The 20082-nt window shown below is 38.8% G+C and overlaps 1 protein-coding gene across 1 annotated transcript; it reads left to right on the top strand.

Annotated features, from left to right (window-relative positions):
- The first annotated feature begins 60 nt into the window (after window positions 1–60).
- On the top strand, window positions 61–20082 carry SOCS4 (suppressor of cytokine signaling 4). The gene is made up of 2 exons (XM_075532060.1): window positions 61–280; window positions 13033–20082. Exon 2 carries the CDS (start codon window positions 13130–13132, stop codon window positions 14453–14455), a length of 1326 nt encoding a protein of 441 aa, XP_075388175.1. The 5' UTR covers window positions 61–280; window positions 13033–13129; the 3' UTR covers window positions 14456–20082.

Here is a 20082-nt window from a genome sequence, read left to right as displayed (position 1 = left end):
GTGGCGTAAGCCGCGCGCCGGCTGCGAGGGAAGGAGCCGGGAGCCGGGGGAGTAAATGGGGAAGGGAAGGAGCCGAGGGCGGAAGTGGTGACGGCGACGTCTGAGACGGGGCCGAGCTCCGAGGGGGGGAGGGGGCTGGAGGAAAGCGCCCGCCTCGCAGGACCTTCCCCAGGTGCGGGCGGCTGAGCCTTCCTCTTCAACCTCTGCGAGCCCTCGGCGCGATGGCGACGGTGATGGCGGCGGTTCCTCGGACAGCTCCAGTTAAGCTGCGCTCGGCGAGGTGAGTGGGGGAAGGGTGGCCGCTGCCCGTTCTCGGCCGACCGGGGTCTGCGCGCACGTCAGGCTCTCCGCGTGCAACTCCTAAGCCGGACCCTGAGCGGACCCAGCCGGTCCTGAGAAGTGCTTTGGGCATTTCGCTCTTAAGAAGGGGGCTCTCTTCTCGAGCCTTTAATCTTGGCCGCCTTCGCGCCCTTACTCGTCACCTCTGTAACGAGAGAGAGGAGGTTACGCTCGGTGCCTGAGCTACAGCCCCGACGTTAATGCGTATTCTTGGCGACCCCATGCAGATTTCCCCTTAAGAAAGTAGCCCAAGTCTCGCCGGTTCAGACCCCATCTAAATGAAGCCCGCCGAAGAGCGAGTTAAGATGTAAAAGTAAAGCTAGTGCGTTCTTGAACTTGGTCCTGACAATTTATGCTTTTCCTGAGACTTAACTGTTCTCCATCTTGGGAGACCCAACTCCGATGAAAACTTGTACAAGAATATTCGTTAATTGGTGCTTATCATTGCTTTTTCCTGTGGGAGGAAGGATACCCACCTTCCGATCTCGACTGGGTTTAGTGAATGACATGAGAGCGAGGCTTTTCCGTTGCAGAGATTGTTTTTCAGCCCAGACAAACTGGTGACATTGAGCAAGAATTACTAGAAGTACTAACCCACTGCCGTCGAATCGTAGCCGACTCATATTGAGTCGATCGGCAAAGTAGAACTGCCCCCTTTGGGGTTGTTTTAAGACTGTGCAGAGACTGGTGGCTTCGAACTGCTGAGTTGAATAGTTCAAAATTTCATTCTTACTCATTATTTGACCTTGCATATTCTGCTCCCCCTCCCACCCCCGGCTTCCCTGGTGTCTGCCTGTGGGATGCTGAAATGGAGATAATTACCTTTGTTGAATTGTTACAGTGCCTCTGACATGCTCCTGGATGTATGGAACTGCTATTAGTGTCTGGTACTACTTAACAGGTACTTTGGGTGCGCAGTTAGTGGTTGCATTTAAAGTGGAGTTTGTTTAAATCGTAACCCAGTACAATTCTTTGAATCTTAAAAAATGTATTTTCACTTTTGCTATAGTATAATGATTTCATGAGTTTACTACTGTTTCAGTCAAATGCCTTTAGTGAGCTCATAGTCTTGCTGTGAGAAACATGAATAAGTATGTACAAGATGATAGGGCAAAGATGAAATATATGCACATATAAATATTAGCAGAATTATCTGGTTTAAGATGGCATCGCTTTGTAAAAAAAAAAAAAAAGAAACCAACATAGCTGTCACTGAGGTGACTCAAATTTTTCCGAATGGATTTATTCACCATTAGCAGTGCAGACTCATAAGAGTGGGTGGCTGAATAAACTCTCTGAAAGGGTTCCAAAGTCACAGGTTCAATTTCAGTGAAGGTTAGTTGTAGTCATTCACAACGGGCAAATACTGTTGGTCTCAAGGGCAACAGAATGAGATACATTGATTTCATTTCTAAGTCTACTGATGAAGAGTACTAGCTTTATAAATAATATATCGTCTTACAAAGTCAGTTTATCCTAGGGTTACATCAGTAATGTCTTGCACGAGGAGTTTTAAAAATGCCTTTTCAATAGAATATGAGGGAGCTTCAAAAAGCTGGAGGGAAATTCCATTATCTTTTCATCTTATTTTTAACTCGAACATTTTGAAGCCCCCTCATATGTTTTTGATAGACTAAAAATTAGTTCTGGTAAAGAAAAGGACGGAACAGAGTACTGAGAAAAACAAGAGTACTGGGATATATATAGAAGCCAGCTTAGAAGTCAGAATATTTTTTCCATCTCTAAAAGAGTCCTGAATCCTACCAACCTATTTAATTTCTTCACTGGGTAACTAATAAATCTCCCTCCTACCCAGTCCCCAGTCACCCAGTTTCCCTTAGTAAAGACCGCCAGCCAGTGTTGAGTTCTTGTGTTCATTGGCACTGGATCTACCACAGCAAGGCAGATATAAACACTGTTTTGTAGATGAAAAACCACTGTGGCTCAGAAAGACTGTGATTTATCCAAGGTCACACAGCTCCTAAATGTCAGAGCTAGAAATAGAACCCAGATCTTTCACATTCTAATCCAAGATCGGGTACTGTGCTGCCTCTCCAAAGCATAGCTGTTGCCATAGACTTCGTTTTTAAAAACAGACCAGCACATAAAGCAATTTTATTCAAGTCGAGTCACCTTCTGCTAGTTTTAGTTGGAACTCACAAACTAGTATATGTAATTGTTAGAAGGTGATGATGAGAATAATCCATAATCTGTTAAAAATAAAAGGACTTGTTTAGCAAACATTGTATTTATTAGCTGTATTTTAAAACAATGTTTTGAAAAATTTTAAAGCTATGTCTACAGTTTTAATCAAAGTCTATTTCTTAGGCTTATAAGAAACTGCAAATTTTTGTTACTAAAGTTTAATTGTTTATACCCATTAAAGAGTTTGAAACTTTTTACAATGAACATGTCCTTATGGGGAGTAATTGAAAGTGTTTTGAGATACTGTGGAAATGCTGATGCCTACTGAATTAGAATATTGTTCAGATCTTCTAGCCGTACATTTTTCTAGTTCAGCAATAATATAGCCTTTGTTTCCTCTCATAATGTCACTTTGCCACCTCAGTTCTTTTAGAAACTAGCTTCTACCCCAACAGCCTGACTAATAGTAAGAAGGAAGGCTTCATACCTTTTCACTTTGACAACAAAAGCATGAGGCAGCTGGCATTTTACAGAGTTTACAATGGCGTAGTTAGGCTAAAAGAGAATGAAGAGTCAAAAATAGCTCATCGTGGTAACTCCTCGACTTTTAGCCCACATTTGAGGACCTAGCAGTTCCTCCTGCTTCATCAGCACCATGCTTTATTTTAAAATAAGATTTTGTAAAACACTGTAGATTATTCATTTTTAATCATCTTTAACACTTAAAATTTTCTTTTTAGAATAAATTGTTCTCAAAGGGAAAAGTCTGCAAGGAAATAATGAAATTACAGAGGGGTTTTTTTTCTTCCAAAACTTTAATTACAACTTCCTAGATGTTGGGTACTAAACATTATAATTTAAAAACAACAAATTGGAAAACTACCTCTAACCCAATTTGTTCTGTAAAAGAGCTGTAATAATATATTTTAAGTATTCTAGGATGTTGTTTCTAGGATACTGTTAATCTTTCTACTTTTAGAAGTTCCTGTACTGCCAACTATTCATTTTTCTGCTCTCTCTTCTGTTTAGATTAGCTCTCTTCAGTGACAAGGTGCCTAGATATTTCTCCTTATCTTTAACAATCTAACAATCTTAGGGACTGCATATTCACTTCAATTAATATTTCCTCAAAATTTGTTTCACAGAGAGATTTGTGGTAAGTTAAATATTATAGGAAACTGGTTTAAACAGGTTCCTTTAAAGAAATACCTACCAGAACCTTACAAGAAATACTTTAAAATATCTACTAGAAAAAGCTTTTTTTAATGGAGCTTTTGGGTGTTTGTTTTGTTTTTCGTTCACAAAGATTTTTTTTATAGAAAGAAACCAGTTTTCATATTTTTTAAACATTCTGAAGAGTTCTTCTATGGTCTTCCGCCAGTAAATTCCCCTTGTGTAGTTTAAATGTTTCCACAGCCTCCAATTCAAGTATCACAGACAATGGTCAGAATTCTTTTAAGGTAAAATTTGGAATCTTGATCCTGGTAGGGAAATCCCCAAGGCTGAATTCCAAAATAATTTATTTCTGAATCCACCCATCCCCCTTGAATTCTTTATGTAGGAATAACTGAATTACTCTTTATAGGATCAAATTTATTTCATTTTAGTATTTACATGAATTCTGGTTTATCAGTGTTTGAATAAATAATGTACAATTATGCTGCTGTTACATAACATGTGGAACATAAATGACTTTTCTAAATTAATTTAAACCTTTCCTTACCGAGTTTTAACAGTTCCTATGAAAATCTCAAAATGCCACTGTTGAACTGCTGCTGACAGCAAGGGCGTTAGTTCAAACCCACGAGCTGCTCCTCCCTGGGAAAAGGTGAGGCTCTTTGCTCCTGTAAGGATTGACAGCCTCAGAAACCCCACAGAGGTCACTGAGTTGGCAGTGGGGTTGGTTTTTGCGCCTTAACAAAAAATCGCCTTTCCTGCCTCACTCAATTGAATTACATGTGTACTATTTTAAACCTTTTCTTGGTGAAGAATCTCCATGATGGGCATTCATTCTCTTACCAGCCCTGTCACTGCAGTTGGTAAGTGGGACTGGGGCCTCAATGGCTGCTCAAATGGAAACTTCCGTTCTTGAACTCCCTTTGGCATTTGCTTCTTGCTCATTAGGAAATACTAATTTTTTTAATGCCCCTGTGTAATCCCCAGAGCAATGTAGCGTAGTTACCTTCATTAAAAATGTATGCCTGAATCAAGAGTCAGGGCAGCCTTCACCCAAGTGTTTCTAGACCCTCTTGTAAAAAGCTTCTTTATAGCCACCATCAAAGACCTTTGAGGGTCAGCACCTTTCAGACAGCATCTCTGATTTTGGTTCCACATAAAAAATGCTAGTAAAGGCGCCTTAACGTTTTGTATCTCTTCTTCTGTCTCATTTGTGCACAATTTGTATAAAATTACAGATGTTGACACTAGGATATTTGGGAGCCTTGCTCAGGTTTAGAACCCTATACATCCTATACATTCACATTTTACTCAAACAACTTTTTAGAAACTTATCTTTAGTCCTTTTTGGTAGTTAACGTTCAAGTCAAGTGCACCACTAAACCTGTGGAATAAAAATTGCGTACATATATTAATATAAGAAAAATGGGAAGATGGAATACATTTTCCCCCAACAGTTTTATTGGGACATAATTTACATATCATAAACTTGAATGGTTCATTCGTTCAAACATATCTAGGGGAAATTATACAATCACCACTACATCCATCCTAGGGCAGTCCCTCCCCCCATGGGTTGATTCTCCCCCAAAATGAGCTGTTCAATCACAGTCCGCTCCAGTGCTCCCTCCCCACTCCCGCTTTCATGGTTTACTCCCATACACCCCCTCCCTATTGCCCATGGTGTACATTTTTAAGTATAACAAAAGCTAGGTTTGTGCATACGCCAAAAAATGAGAGGAATATGATTGGGTGTTCTGGTTTTAAGTTCATTTTATTTTGAATTGGTTCAAAGTCTACTGAAAACATGAAGCTTCTGGAAGCAGTTAGCAAATTATGTTTCCATGTATTTTAAGTGTAAAGATGTGAGAATTTATTCAGTGGATGCATTTTTAAACTTTCTCAATAAAAGCTCATTTTAATAAACAATCATTTACTGGTTTGACACTTAGAACGCTTTATTTCATACATTAATCTAAAGCTTCAGACTGAGGAAAACTTCAGTTATATCAAATTGGTTCTCTGTTAATACTCCTTTTTGACTTCTTTATTAGATACTCTTAATAGCACAACCTTTTTATTAATCATTTTACGGGGGGGCTCTTACAGCAATTATAACAATCCATAATTCAATTGTTTTGTTTTGGGGCTTGTTTTTTATAAATCATTTTCTCGGGGGCTCATACAACTCTTATCACAATCTATCCATCCATCCATTGTGTTAAGCACATTTGTAGATTTTTTGCCATCATCATTCTCAAAACATTTTTTTCTACTTGAGCCCTTGGTATCAGTTCCTCATTTTCCCCTCCCTGCCACATCCTTCCTTATGAACCCTTGATAATTTATAAATTATTATTTTTCATTTTATTTTTTATAATAAAGCCATAAAGGTGAGCAGACTCTAACCTTTCTTTTATTATTATTAAGCTGTTGCTTTCTCAGTATTTGTAATGTTACCTGTACCCTAATAGGACCAATTACAGATAGTGTACGTACGTGTGCATGTGTTTAATATGCCTGTTCGTAGCTTCTGAGAGCCACTTGTAGGTAACTAAAACCAAAACAAAAAACTTCACTGACCTATAGGGTGCGGTAGAACTGCCCCTGTGGGTTTCCAAGACACTAGGAAGCCATCTTTCTCTCGAGGAATGGTTGGTGGTTTCAAACTGCTGACTTTGCAGCAGCCCAACATGTTATAACCACTCTGCCACCAGGCTCCTGTAGCCAACTAAAGATCATTAAATTTAGAACTGATGCTTGTCATTTTATAAAAAAATTTTTAAATGTATTATTCCTCTTAAAAGTTCAACAACTTGTGGGGAGGGAAGGGAAAATGATACCAAGGACTCAAGTAGAAAGAAATGTTTGAGAATGATTATGGCAACAAATGTGCTTGACACAATGGATGGATGGATGGATTGATTTATTGTGATAAGAGTTGTACAAGTCAGAGGGAGGGGGAAAAAAAGAGGACCTGATGCAAAGGGCTTAAGTGGAGAGCAAATGCTTTGAGAATGATTGGGGCAGGGAATGTGCGGATGTGCTTTGTACAATTGATGTAGGTATATGTATGGATTGTGATAAGAGTTGTATGAGCCCCTAATAAAATGTAAAAAAAGAAAAAAGAGTTGTACAAGTCCCCAACTAAATGATTTTTTAAAAGTTCAACAACTTAAGTATTACTGAAAATTATCAAACTGTGTGATAAAATTTCCATAGTCATGTTTCATGCAAAATACTGTAAAGATTCTTTTGCACAAGGGAATATAGTACATACATTCATTCTGGGAGCGCACACGCACAGCAGTGTATTACAGTACACTGAAGTGGACAGAGACGTCAAATTCCCTACTGCTTAAACAAATACAAATGCAAGTGAAATTGTTAAGCATTTAATTTATTATTATTTAATAATAAAGGTAGGAACCTTTATTGTTAAAATTTTCCAAATATGAAGCTTTTGTTTCCCAGTGTCTTCCATCTAGAACTTGGGTGGTAGAGTGGATGAGGTGGAGAAAGACGAGGCTGTCTCCTCCTGAAACTTAGACTTAGCGTCTTAGAAACCCAAAGGAGTAGTTCCGCTCTGTCCTATAGGGTCACTCTGAGCACTGTTTCTATCTCACTAGCCCTTCCCCAAGGTACAGTATGTATCTTTTCATTGGTCTTTGAGTTTGGGGACAAAAATCTGAAGGGACAATATCTGGGCTATAGGGTAAATAAAGTAAGGTTGCCCAACAAAATTATTGTAGAATGGCCTATAAGCATGAGCAAGTAAAATTGATGTGATAGAAAAAAATTCCATAGCGTAATTTTCCTGGTATTTTACCAATTCAGTTTTCCATTTTCTTACAACTTCTTGCTAATAAGCCCCCATGATTGTCCTGTGTCCTTTAAGAAATTCTATCAAGATTGTCCCTTGTGACGCCCAGAAAGCAATCTCTATAACTTGAGCTGACCTCTGTGCTGTGAATGTAACTGACCCAGCAGAGCCTCTTGGAAGCCACTATTTTAAATGGACCTTGCTCTCTGGGTTTTGGCAAACCCGAGTCATGCCATTGCAGAAAATCATCTTCTTAACTTCAGTCTTCCTTATAAGATTATTGGAAAGATAAGCTCTTTGAATTAACTGATCTTCACATAACACTTTTGGCACTCATCAAGCCTAAAGCTTGCTGAGGCCAAGATGTCCTCTGAAAATTAAAAATGCTAAACCATGTGAGACCTCAACTTCAGTACCTATTGCACCAATGGAAATGTGACACTCTTTCATCAGTTTCTAGATTTCAGCCACATTGAGGTTGATGGTCTTCCCTCGGTTGACTTTAAGGTCTTCCGGGCATTCCTTAAAATGCTTTTGATCCAGAAATAAGAGCCATAGCATGAACAGATATTTCGCAGTACTGTTTACAATATCAAGAAAATGGGAGCAACCTGAGTGGCCATAAGTGGATGAATAAACTTGATACTTTTGTTATTGACTTCATTTAGCGTGTCTCAGTTTACCATGCCCACCCATACTGTAGTAGGTCCCACAACCTCATTTCTTCTACTGAGTAGTAGTCCATAGTGTGGATGTACCATATTTTTTATCCATTCATCTCCTGGGACAGTTAGGTTGTTTCTGCTCTGTGGTTATGGTGAAAGAATGCTGCAGGGAACATTGGGGTACAAGTCTCTGAATCTGCTTTCAAGTCTCTTGGGCATATAATCCTAGGGACGAAATAGTTGGATCATGTGGTAGTTCTATTTTTAGTTTTCTTAGGTACTTCCATACAGTTTTCACCACCTGCTCCACTGCCATCACGTCAATGCCAACTCTGTAGCAACCCTGTAGGACAAGGTAGCACTGCCTCTGTGAGTTTCCAAGACTAACTCTTTACTGGCGTAGAAAGCCCATCTTTCTCCCAACGAGGGGCTGGTGGTTTCAGACTGTCAGCCTTGCAGATCACAGCCCAATGTGTGTCCAGTATGCCACCAGGACTCCTTTTTCCAAATGTGTACCAGTCTGCATCCCTAATAGCAATGGATAAGGGCTCCAATTCCCCCATCTTCTAACTAACGTTTGTTATATGCTGTTTGTCTACTTCTTTGTTTATCTTAGATATCCTAAGACAGGAGCCTGCCCAGTGAGCCCTGAACTTCACCTGCTCTGTTGACTTGTCTCATCATGTCACCTCTGAACCTGCCTCACTGCTGCTGAGTCATTCATTGTTCCTCCATCCATTTTCTGCCCTCATTTGCTGTGGCTTAGGTTACAGATGGTAACTAATAGTCGTGTGTGTTACCGTTTCTCCTCATTTGGGGATGACTTGCGAGGATAATGGGGCAGAAAGAATTTCACCTCGCCATTTTTGAACCAATTAACTTTTTACAATCAGAAAATAACAAAAAGCTTATTTTTTATGTGAGAGAAAATCAAGTTACAATATTTAAGGAATGTAGTAATGGAAAGAAAGTCATGACTGAAAGAAGCACTTGAATTACTGGAAATTTTTATAGAAATCTTTGATATTTTTAAAACCTGGGCGAAGAAAAGGAAGAATTGGAGTAGGACTCTGGTACAGGTTCTTCATGAATATCGTGAAGAACAAAGGTAGAGCTTAGCTCAGGTACAGAAATGAAGGAGCACCACAAGTTTGAGGTAGTGAGGAGGCAAGAAAGCCCTTGTAGTACTCTGGGGTAATGTTGGGCTGTTAACCTCAAGGTCAGTGGTTCAAATCTACCGTCTGCTTTGTGGCAGAAAAATGAGGTTATCAGCTCATTTACAGCCTCAGAAACTCTTTATAGGGTCACTATGAGTTAGAATCGACTTGATGGCAGTGGGTTTTGGGTTAAAGAGGCAAGGTAAGGGAGTCCATACACAGTGGAGTGAAGTTTGTACTTTTTTCTTTATTTTTTTAATTAGTAGATCATCTTACTGGGGTCTCTTAACAGTTCTTATAACAATCCATACATCAATTGTATCAAGCATATTTGTACATATGTTGCCAACATCATTTTCAAGACATTTTCTTTCTACTTGAGCCCTTGGTATTAATTAGCTCCTCTTTTTTCCCTCTCTCCCCTCCCCTCCCACCTCATGACCTCTGATAAATTATTATTTTCATATCTTATACTGTCCACTGTCTCCCTTCACCCACATTTCTGTTGTTCATGCCCTTGGCCTGGGGGTGGGGGGGCAGAATGCGCTGATAATTGTACCACATAAGCCGGCCCAAATATCAGCTGAGGCACCTAATTTTACCACCAAAAAAAAAAAACTGTATTAAAACGTGCTGGAAAACTCAACTTATACACGAGTATATACGGTAATCATTTCCCCATTTCCCCTCCTCCTTCCACCTTCCCCTAAAGTTTGTACTTTTAAAATAAAAGGCACCAAGAATTTTATATATAGATAATAGCATTTTTCACATCATTGCTGAATTTACTCAATGGCAGTGAGATAGTTAACAAATACTCTGATTACGACCCCTTTAAAATTTTATTTTGAAAAATGTATGAAAGTATAAGCTCTTGGGGCAATTAGTTCCAAGCAAGTATCTCCTATTATCAATGACTCTTCATGTTCTTCAGCCTACTTTGCTGCTTCCATTTATTTGTGTTCAGTGGAATTTAGTCATTGAACAGCCAAATTATACTGTTGAAATGTAATTTTGGCTGACCTAAATGATGCTTCTTTTAAAACTGAGTAAGAAATATTTTCCCTAAAGATTTTAAATATACTAAATATACTGGTGAGCTCTCTAAATCAATTTAATCAGCATAATCAGCAGATGCTTATCAGTGTTTAGAAACGGAATGTTTTTAATATGGCAAGTCTTATCATGAGTTCATAGTTTAAAACAGTAAGCATATTTGCCACTGCAGACGCTTGTTTTGTATCCTGCTGCTTTGAAATGGATTCAAGTTCTCTGGACATTTACTCGACGATTGGAGCTATTTTTCTTTGGATATAATCACAAATACTTAATTAGAATGCTCGTAAAACTGATTTTCTTAGTCAAAAATTTTCATGCGCAAAGTACTGCAGATTTTAACAATCTACTCTCCCGACATTGCCCTGGTATTTTATCCTACGTAAATGCATTGGGACATTTCATTTCTTGAAATTCTGTATTTTACACTGTAGATTCGAAGCCGTAATGCGGGAGAAGGATGGGGCTTTTTACTCAGGTGAAGAGTTACAGCCTCGGAAACTGACAGCTCTAACCTGTCCTGTAGGGCCACTGTGAGCCGGCAGAGACGAGGTAGCAGTAGGTTATGCCTTACTCATTTCCTAGGAAGGCAGTGCCCCATCAGAAATGTATCTGCTTGTATTTAAAATTATCAAAGACAATACAAGAAAGTGGGTAGGTGGATGGATGTAGGTATGAAATCTTAAATATCCAGTCCTATGTCTCCAAAAACTGCTTAGACCTTCAGTAATTTTTTTTTTAGTTTTTTTTTTAAACAATTTATTGGGGCTCATACAATTCTTTTCACAGTTCATGCATATACATACATCAATTGTATAAAGCACATCTGTACAGTCTTTGCCCTAATCATTTTTTCTCTTTTCTTCTTTTACATTTTATTAGGGACTCATACAACTCTTACCACAATCCATACATATACATACATCAATTGTATAAAGCACATCCATACATTCCCTGCCCCAATCATTCTCAAGGCATTTGCTCTCCACTTAAGCCCCTTGCATCAGGTCCTCTTTTTTTTTCCCCTCCCTCCCCATTCCCCCCTCCCTCATATGCCCTTGGTAATTTATACATCGTTGTTTTGTCATATCTTGCCCTATCCGGAGTCTCCCTTCCCCCCTTCTCTGCTGTCCCTCTCCCAGGGAAGAGGTCACATGTGGATCCTTGTAATCAGTTCCCCCTTTCCAAACCACTCACCCTCCACTCTCCCAGCATCGTCCCTCACACCCTTGGTCCTAGAGGTATCATCCACCCTGGATTCCCTGTACCTCCAACCCTCATATGCACCAGTGTACAGCCTCTGTCCTATCCAGCCCTGCAAGGTAGAATTCGGATCATGGTAGTTGGGGGGAGGAAGTATCCAGGATCCGGGGGAAAGCTGTGTTCTTCATCGATACTACCTCACACCCTAATTAACCCATCTCCTCTCCTAAACCCCTCTATGAGGGGATCTCCATTGGTCGACACTTGGGCCTTGGGTCTCCACTCTGCACTTCCCCCTTCATTTAATATGATATATATATACATATATATATACATACATATATACATATACACATATATACACATACATACACACACTTATATCTTTTTTTTGCATGATGCCTTATACCTGGTCCCTTGGGCACCTCGTGATCGCACTGGCCGGTGTGCTTCTTCCATGTGGGCTTATTTGCTTCTGAGCTAGATGGCCGCTTGTTCACCTTCAAGCCTTTAAGACCCCAGACACTATCTCTTTTGATAGCCGGGCATCATCAGCTTTCTTCACCACATTTGCTTATGCACCCATTTGTCTTCAGCGATCCTATCATGGAGGTGTGCAGTCAATGATATGATTTTTTGTTCTTTGATGCCTGGTAACTGATCCCTTTGGGACCACTCGATCACACAGGCTGGTGTGTTCTTCCATGTGGACTTTGTTGCTTCTGAGCTAGATGGCCGCTTGTTTATCTTCAAGCCTTTAAGACCGCAGTCACTATCTCTTTTGATAGCCGGGCACCATCAGCTTTCTTCACCACATTTACTTGTTCACCCACTTTGGCTCCAGCCGTTGTGTCAGACCTTCAGTAATTTGAATTGACTGATTATTGGACTGAATTGGAAAAATTGCATTGAAAACAAGAATTACTATCTGGTGATGACTGGTTATTTACTAAATTCTTACTGGTTTTATAACTTTAAATTGTTCAAAATTATAATCAATAGGAAAGGAAACAAGCAATGAATAGAGGAACACTAAAGTAGCAGCTCCCAAATACCAGCTGATGGTATTGTGACTACCTCTTAAAAAGAATTTGCAGGTCTGCTGTGACTTAAGAAAAGTAAGGCGTGACCAGGATAAGATCATTTCAAAACTAGAAATTGTTCATGTTTTGAACGTGTATTATGGCTGAGATTAGAGAAGTAACTTTTTCCGATCCACCCTGGAAATTAGCTGCAGGGGAAAAAACTAAAACTCACATTTTTTTGTTCCATGGCCCTTTGGAAATAATGGGTATGAGGTAAACCAATTTATTAAATGGGAGCAAATTATTTTGGAACTACTGTCCTACATTTTCAATCCTCTTTGGTTTATGTACCCAGTAAAGTTTTGTCTCGAGTCCAGTTAGGGCTTAATCTGTGGACTCTGCGATGTGAATGACAAATGGTTAATGGTGTTTTTCCCCCTCAGGTGCATCCAGAAAGTGCCCAGAAGAACCTTCCTGCCAGAAAAACTGAAAAGGCAGTATTTATAACACCGGACACTGTGGACACCGTGATCTCTTAAGATGGCAGAAAACATTGAAAGTACTAGTAAAGACGTAGATGTAAGGCCGAAAACAAGTCGGAGTAGAAGTGCTGACAGAAAGGATGGTTATGTATGGAGTGGAAAGAAGTTATCATGGTCGAAAAAAAGTGAGAGTTGTTCTGATGCTGAACCAGTGGATGACATCGAAAAGTTGGAAGCTCCTTTAAGGAGCCAGGAAAGGAAGCACAGCTGTTCATCCATCGAGCTGGACTTGGATCGTTCCTGCGGGCATAGGTTTCTGGGCCGGTCTCTTAAGCAGAAACTGCAAGATGCTGTGGGGCAGTGTTTTCCAATAAAGAATTGCAGTGGTCGACACGCTTCAGGGCTTTCATCTAAAAGGAAAATTCATATCAGTGAACTCATGTTAGATAAGTGTCCTTTCCCACCTCGATCAGATTTAGCTTTTAGATGGCATTTTATTAAACGACACACTGCTCCTATAAGTCCGAAATCAGATGAGTGGGTAAGCACAGACTTGACTCAGAGCGAATCAAGGGATGGGCAGCTAAAACAAAGAAGAAACCTGGAAGAAGATGTAAACCCCTTGTCACATACCAACGTTCAGCCTTGTGTCATAACTACCAATAGTGCTGCTTGTAGAGGGGGTCCTGTGGCTGGCTCTGTGAGAAACCTGCTTTCAAGTAACAGTATAGAAGACAGTGACATGGAGTCAGGTGATGAAGTCATAACACTTTGCACAAGCTCCAGGAAAAGAAACAAGCCCAAATGGGAACTGGATGATGAACTCCTGCAGTTGGAAACGCCTCCAAAGTACCACACCCAGATTGATTATGTCCACTGTCTTGTGCCGGACCTCCTCCAAATCAATAACAATCCATGTTACTGGGGAGTCATGGACAAGTACGCAGCCGAGGCGCTACTAGAAGGGAAGCCAGAGGGAACCTTTCTACTTCGAGACTCCGCACAGGAAGACTACTTATTCTCTGTTAGCTTCAGACGCTATAGTCGTTCTCTTCATGCGAGAATTGAACAGTGGAATCACAACTTTAGCTTTGATGCGCACGACCCTTGTGTCTTCCATTCACCTGACATCACTGGCCTCCTCGAGCATTACAAGGACCCGAGTGCCTGTATGTTCTTTGAACCACTTCTCTCCACTCCTTTAATTCGGACTTTCCCTTTTTCCTTGCAGCATATATGCAGGACAGTTATTTGTAACTGCACAACTTACGATGGTATTGATGCCCTTCCAATTCCTCCTTCTATGAAATTATACCTGAAGGAATATCACTATAAATCGAAAGTTAGAGTGCTCAGGATTGACGCACCCGAACAACAATGTTGAAAAGGGCAGGCCTGTCGGGTGATCACGCACACAGTCCCTACGTAATGCTTGGCGGTTCTCATTTAGCCACTCTGCCCTTTTTTTCCATGAAGGGTTGTTGGAGTCCCAAAAGCTTGCCCAACAGCCTTCTTCCAGATCAGCTTGTGCTTCTTATGATACACTAATTGTTTAAGGTTATACACTAGGGTTAATGGATATTTTTAACCAGTTTTTGTTTTTAACCATATATACTTTTTTTCTATATTGTAATTTCTATAACAGTATATTTGAAATTTGGTATGCATTGCCAGGCAGTTGAATATTTTGTTTTCTATACTTTCCTTTAAAAATAATACTCTATCCTTTCTACATGTAAATTCTTCTGTAAAACTGTACCACTGGTGTTCCCCACCCCATATTCTATGAATTGGTTTAGAATTCTTAAGTAAAGTGGATTGTAATTCACTATTCATGCTAAATAGCATTTACTTTTATAATTTCCTAATAGGGATGTTAAAGGTAGAAAGAGGGATTGAAATTTAATGGTGATTCTTGTGTTTTGGTTTTTGTTTAAAGCATCTCTTATCAATGAAGATGTGGGAGATTATATTTCTCCTCTCTCTTTTGTTCTTCAGCGTGGTATCTACAATGCGAGGTATCACTCCTCATGATTTCAGGATTTCCCACTGGTCATCTGTGAAGGTTGACGTTCTGAGGCAATGGAGTTTTTAGATACTCCTCTGACTAGGGGCAACCCCTGACCTAGAAGTTTCAAATAGTCAATGTTATTTTGCTGGCTTGGTAGAGTGCTGCTGAGTCCAGTTTTGGAAAGGCTGAAGGTGCTATTTTCACAGAAACCAGAAGTTATACTGCCTTGGTATAGGGAAACCTTTCTGTTCCAAATGTGTCTCTACTCTCCAGGCATCTCTCAACTTTGGTATCTCATCTTTTCCTAACTCAGGATTAGGATAAGAGTAGAATCAAGGTCTGTAAGAAAATTGAATTTGCTACCAATCTTGTCATTTGTGCTTCTTTCACAACCATAAGAATCTAAATAAGAAGGGGAGCTGCTGTGACTGATACCTGAGTTTTTAGGATTCTTCAAAAAGCATTGCTATGTCAGGTACAGGAATAGAACTATATACCACATACGAAGCTACGTCTAGCCACGAGTATTCGACTGAGTAATGTGAGACTTGCAGCAGCCTTGAAGACATTGAACTGTCTTTCAGCAAAGAATATATATAAGAGCCCACTCAGGAATCCTTGCACGGTACAACTAATATGCGGGTCCAGTCGGTGAATGAGGCATCATCTGGTATCATCTGAACAAGACAAGTCTCTCCAATACCCTTTTAGAAGCCATGCAGCCTTAGATCCATCATCTTATAGGTTAAATTTGGGGGGTATCAAAGTATATCTTTATGTCTTTAATAATGCTATCGATCATAATTGTACTTATGTCATATAAGTATGTTTTTGTCTGACTCTGTCATCATACAAATTCGTAAGGCAAGAAGGTATCCCTGGATAGCGGGGCTACATACTCAACTGATGCCCCCAGACTTGGGAGACTGATGAGCCTGAGTGTTAGCCATTGGTTCTTGAAGATGTGTCTTCATTTTAAATATTAACTATAAAGCAGAATTACTAAATTTTGTCAGTGAGAAACAAAGAGAATGTGACATTTTGGAGGTGCATTTATGCTTCTACAGTGTGGCTGAGCTGTTGGTTTTTGAATGAGTCTCTCAATCTGGAAGAATAAAGCCACCTCTAAAACATAAATATTGTTCTTTTCTCATTGACAGCTTTAGAAATAATGATTGACAACACTGTTAGAAGTTTACTTACAAATTGTTACTTCTATTTACCCCTTTTATATCAATTCTGCACCTGTTATTTTCACAGTTTATGAGCAGCCATAAATTTCCACTAACCAAAGAGAATCTATATAATGTTTTGTTATTTTACATTGAACTTGAACAAAGATTCCAGAATTAAACATGAGCTCAGTATATCTTAGGGTTAAAATTATTTTTAACCTTTAAGTTTCAGATAATGATTTCTATTGACAGAGTAATGTTTTTAATATGGCCTAAAAACCTTTTGACAGTTACATGGCTTATGCCATATGAAATAGTATTGGGCAACAAGGGTAATATTTTAAATTATCCCAAGAAGAAGCATTTTTAGAAACATCCCTAGCTTAATGTAACTTATAGAGATAAAAGGAGCGATCACCTGTCTTCTGTTGACCTATACGTGGCCTATTCCAATTCAACAATCTCTGTGCACATGTACTGCTCCGTGACATAGACTACTCTGCATTTTATGGCCATTCTCAGCCTCTTCTCCCAGGCTCTCCTCATTAACAGACTCACTGCCCTGACATTTCCTATTCAATCTTTTATAACTCCTTTTTTAAGATTCAATGAGGAATAAATCTCTTACTCATACTCTGAAGACAGTTGCTCAATTTTCTTTTGATGATCTATTTCTGAGTACAAATTGACATTTTTAATACAGTGATTGATTATTTTTTTAGCTCTACTAGGAAGCTCCTATTTAGGCAAAAGAAATTTGTTTTCCAAATATTTCCAAGTAGTTGCGTTATGTCAAAGTAGTGTTTCCTTATTTTGCAGCTCTGCTGTGAACACAAAGATGGCATTTTCAGTCAACATTTTATAATAAAATTTTAGCAATGATTATAGAATTAAACCAGGAAGTTCTCTGTACCCTATCAGCCTTTTTTTCTTCTTCAGTGATGGCAAGTTTTTCTTGATTTCAATGAAGGGTAGCTAATAAAATGGCATTTCTTAGCAGTGATGAGGCCCAAGGTAGCCCAACACCAGAGCCAAGTAACACCGCTTCACTTCACAAGTTGGTATTTCTTTTTGTACAAAAGTAAGAAACCTCATTCCCTCATCTAGGAGCACTTTGTGGATCACTGAGAAGGCAGTCTTGTTAACGAAGGTAATGCTTCCTGCATACCCATCTTTGGTGAAAGAAAATTAATAGTATGGTAAGACTGATTATAGTTATCAGGATTTGATAAGACTTTCTGTTTCTATGAAACAATTATTTTAGAAAACTTTCTTTTAAAAATAACTTTTTATCTACAGGAAAACCTAAGGGAAGACTAGCTAATGAATAAGTGTAGTTTTATAAAGAATAAATATAATTATGTTGCCTTTTTATAATAGTTAAAATTAGCGTTTATATGAAAGTCAAGATCTCAGTAGTTTTTCATATAGTTCAAACTGGTAGCTGTAATATATATTTTCTCCCTTTTTTGCCCCAACTTGTAAGATATTAACAGCTGTTAACATTTCCAGAACACTGCCACATACAGCTTTGAAGTAGGTCCAATAATCGGGAGCAAGGAAGATATTCATTTACTCTGAAATGATTTATATTTTTCCTTTGTTGGCAATGAGGAGAAATGTGGAAAGTAGACCTATAAAGACTTGAGAAGGGATCTATTTACCATGAAGAGAAAAGTAGTGGTTGATGTTTCAAACATTACAGGATGGGAACTTAGAAAGGTTAGACCCCTTTCTCTGTGACTGAGTTGGACATTGAGAATATTTGAAGAGTATACACTCCAGTGTTGAGAGCATTCAGGATGGTGGCCATGTGTCACGCTTATTGGCAGGAGAAGGGGAAGCTAAAAGAAACAAGATAAAATATTAAATTAAGAATTAAGGCATTACCTCTGGGAAAAGCCTTGTCAGAGAAAGGGAGCTACTTCATCGCTAAGAGCTAGTCTGGACCAGACACTTAGCTGTGCTTTGGGAATAATCCTGCACTAATAAGGAAATAAACTTGACTTTTCTATTTCTCTCCGAAGCATTTTAGAATATACCTTCCTCCCCCCTTTTAAAGCTATAACATTTTGATTCATACTATAATTTCTTAAATATTCTTAATAATTTTTTTAGGTTCCTTGAACAATTTTGTATTAAGAGTTATATGTGCTCTTTCTATATTATGCCATTCACTTAAATAATTCAGAGAGGGAATGCTTTAATTTAAAGGAAGACCTAATAGGAAGAAGATTAAAGGAAGCTTTTAGTCAGCCTCTGACTAGATTTATTGATTTGGTTCTCAAGCCTATGTTCTTTCCTGAATTTCAGCTCATGGGTAAATGTGGTCAAAGAGTGGTTTTCAGTTAAAGTTTTTATGTATAAATAATACAAAGGATGTCTTCGTAATTAGAAATCCTTTTAAAAGTAGAACAATTGTGGCAAATAGGATCCGTGTCATTGCACAAATTCATTTTTTATAAGAAAAACAAACAATTATTTATTCATGAGCCAAAGCCATTAAGACAAATCAAGTTATCAGCTTCCTGTCGCCAGTTCATTTGATAGATCCACATAATAGAGAACTTCCTTCCTATGAAACAGAAGCCTTGAGATCTAACTCCCGTCTAAGTATGCATGCACCTACTTTTCATTAGAAATATATTTTCTCGCTTTAGCTATAATCAGTCCAATAAACAGCTAATATAGTGATTTTGGTAGAGCAAGTTTCACCGGAAAGTAGACTTTATAAGGTTTATTCCTAAAGAAAACTACATTTTTAGATGTTAAATAGCCTTATAGCTTTAGGTAATTTAATGTCAAAGTAAATGAAAAGTTTTAAGTCAAACTAATTTTTCAGTGATTTTTGTTACAACAAAATTTTCCATTTGTTTCTAAAGACCGGAAAGCACAAAGGATAGTTTGTTCTCTTGCGCACTAGAAACAGCGATGCTACAAGCTGTCTACTGTTGTGATGATTAAGACACTGGTCACAAGTGCTCATTTTAGCTTGAGAGGCAGACGAATGAATGCAGCTCAACAGAGAGGGACTTAGTGCACGTGGATCCTACTCCAAGTAAAGCCCCAGTTTTATCTTGGATTGCCTTTGTCATTGTGAAGACATCTACTGACTCCTCAGTGTATTTTTGCCTTCACTTCCTAACACATGAGATGTTAGGATTGTCACTTGGCTTCCTGAAGGTTAATTCTTCAGCTAGGAGGTGACCCTTGGAGCATACTTGAAAATAACTGCTGTACAGCTGTTAAGTATTCATGTGATGATAGGTTTTCAAACTCTCTCCCAGTGGATCCTGCAGGATCATGTTAACTTTTCGATCAGTAAGAGTCTTTTCTTGGCTTGATTTGACAATGGATATTACAGTACAAATTAAGGGTTCAGACTACAATTAGATGAACAATTGCCATTTCCTCATACCCTTCAAAAGAGCTATGTAAAATTGGTCTTTGCCTAACGTATTTTAAAAGTTGATTAAATTTGAGAGGAATACAAATCATTTTTGCATGGATCTAATCGAATCAAATTTCAGACTTGAGAGCCATGGTGTAAAACTCAAAGGCAGTTTACTCAAATGATACTGACTTGGCAAGAATTAGATAAAAATCTTAAGCCAATATGAGCTTGGTATACACTTCAATGTACAGGGTTCCAATAGCCATTTCACAAAGCTATTAGTATTCTTGTCAATCAGGCTTGTATGATCTATTCTCCACTTGTTTCTCCCTGAAAATAGACTACTGTATTTCCATTTTTATCTCCAATCCTGAAGTTGAACATTTTCGTCTTTGGATATGAGTTAAAATAAAGTGATTGGAATACATTTT

The sequence above is a fragment of the Tenrec ecaudatus genome, chromosome 14 (genome assembly GCF_050624435.1).
Source record: "Tenrec ecaudatus isolate mTenEca1 chromosome 14, mTenEca1.hap1, whole genome shotgun sequence".
Lineage (NCBI taxonomy): Eukaryota > Metazoa > Chordata > Mammalia > Afrosoricida > Tenrecidae > Tenrec > Tenrec ecaudatus.
Note: the sequence above shows the minus strand (reverse complement) of the source record. Positions and strands in the feature narration are given on the sequence as shown.

Coding starts and splice junctions, on each gene's coding strand:
- SOCS4 (XM_075532060.1), top strand. CDS start 13,130: ATGGCAGAAAACATTGAAAGTACTAGTAAAGACGTAGATGTAAGGCCG.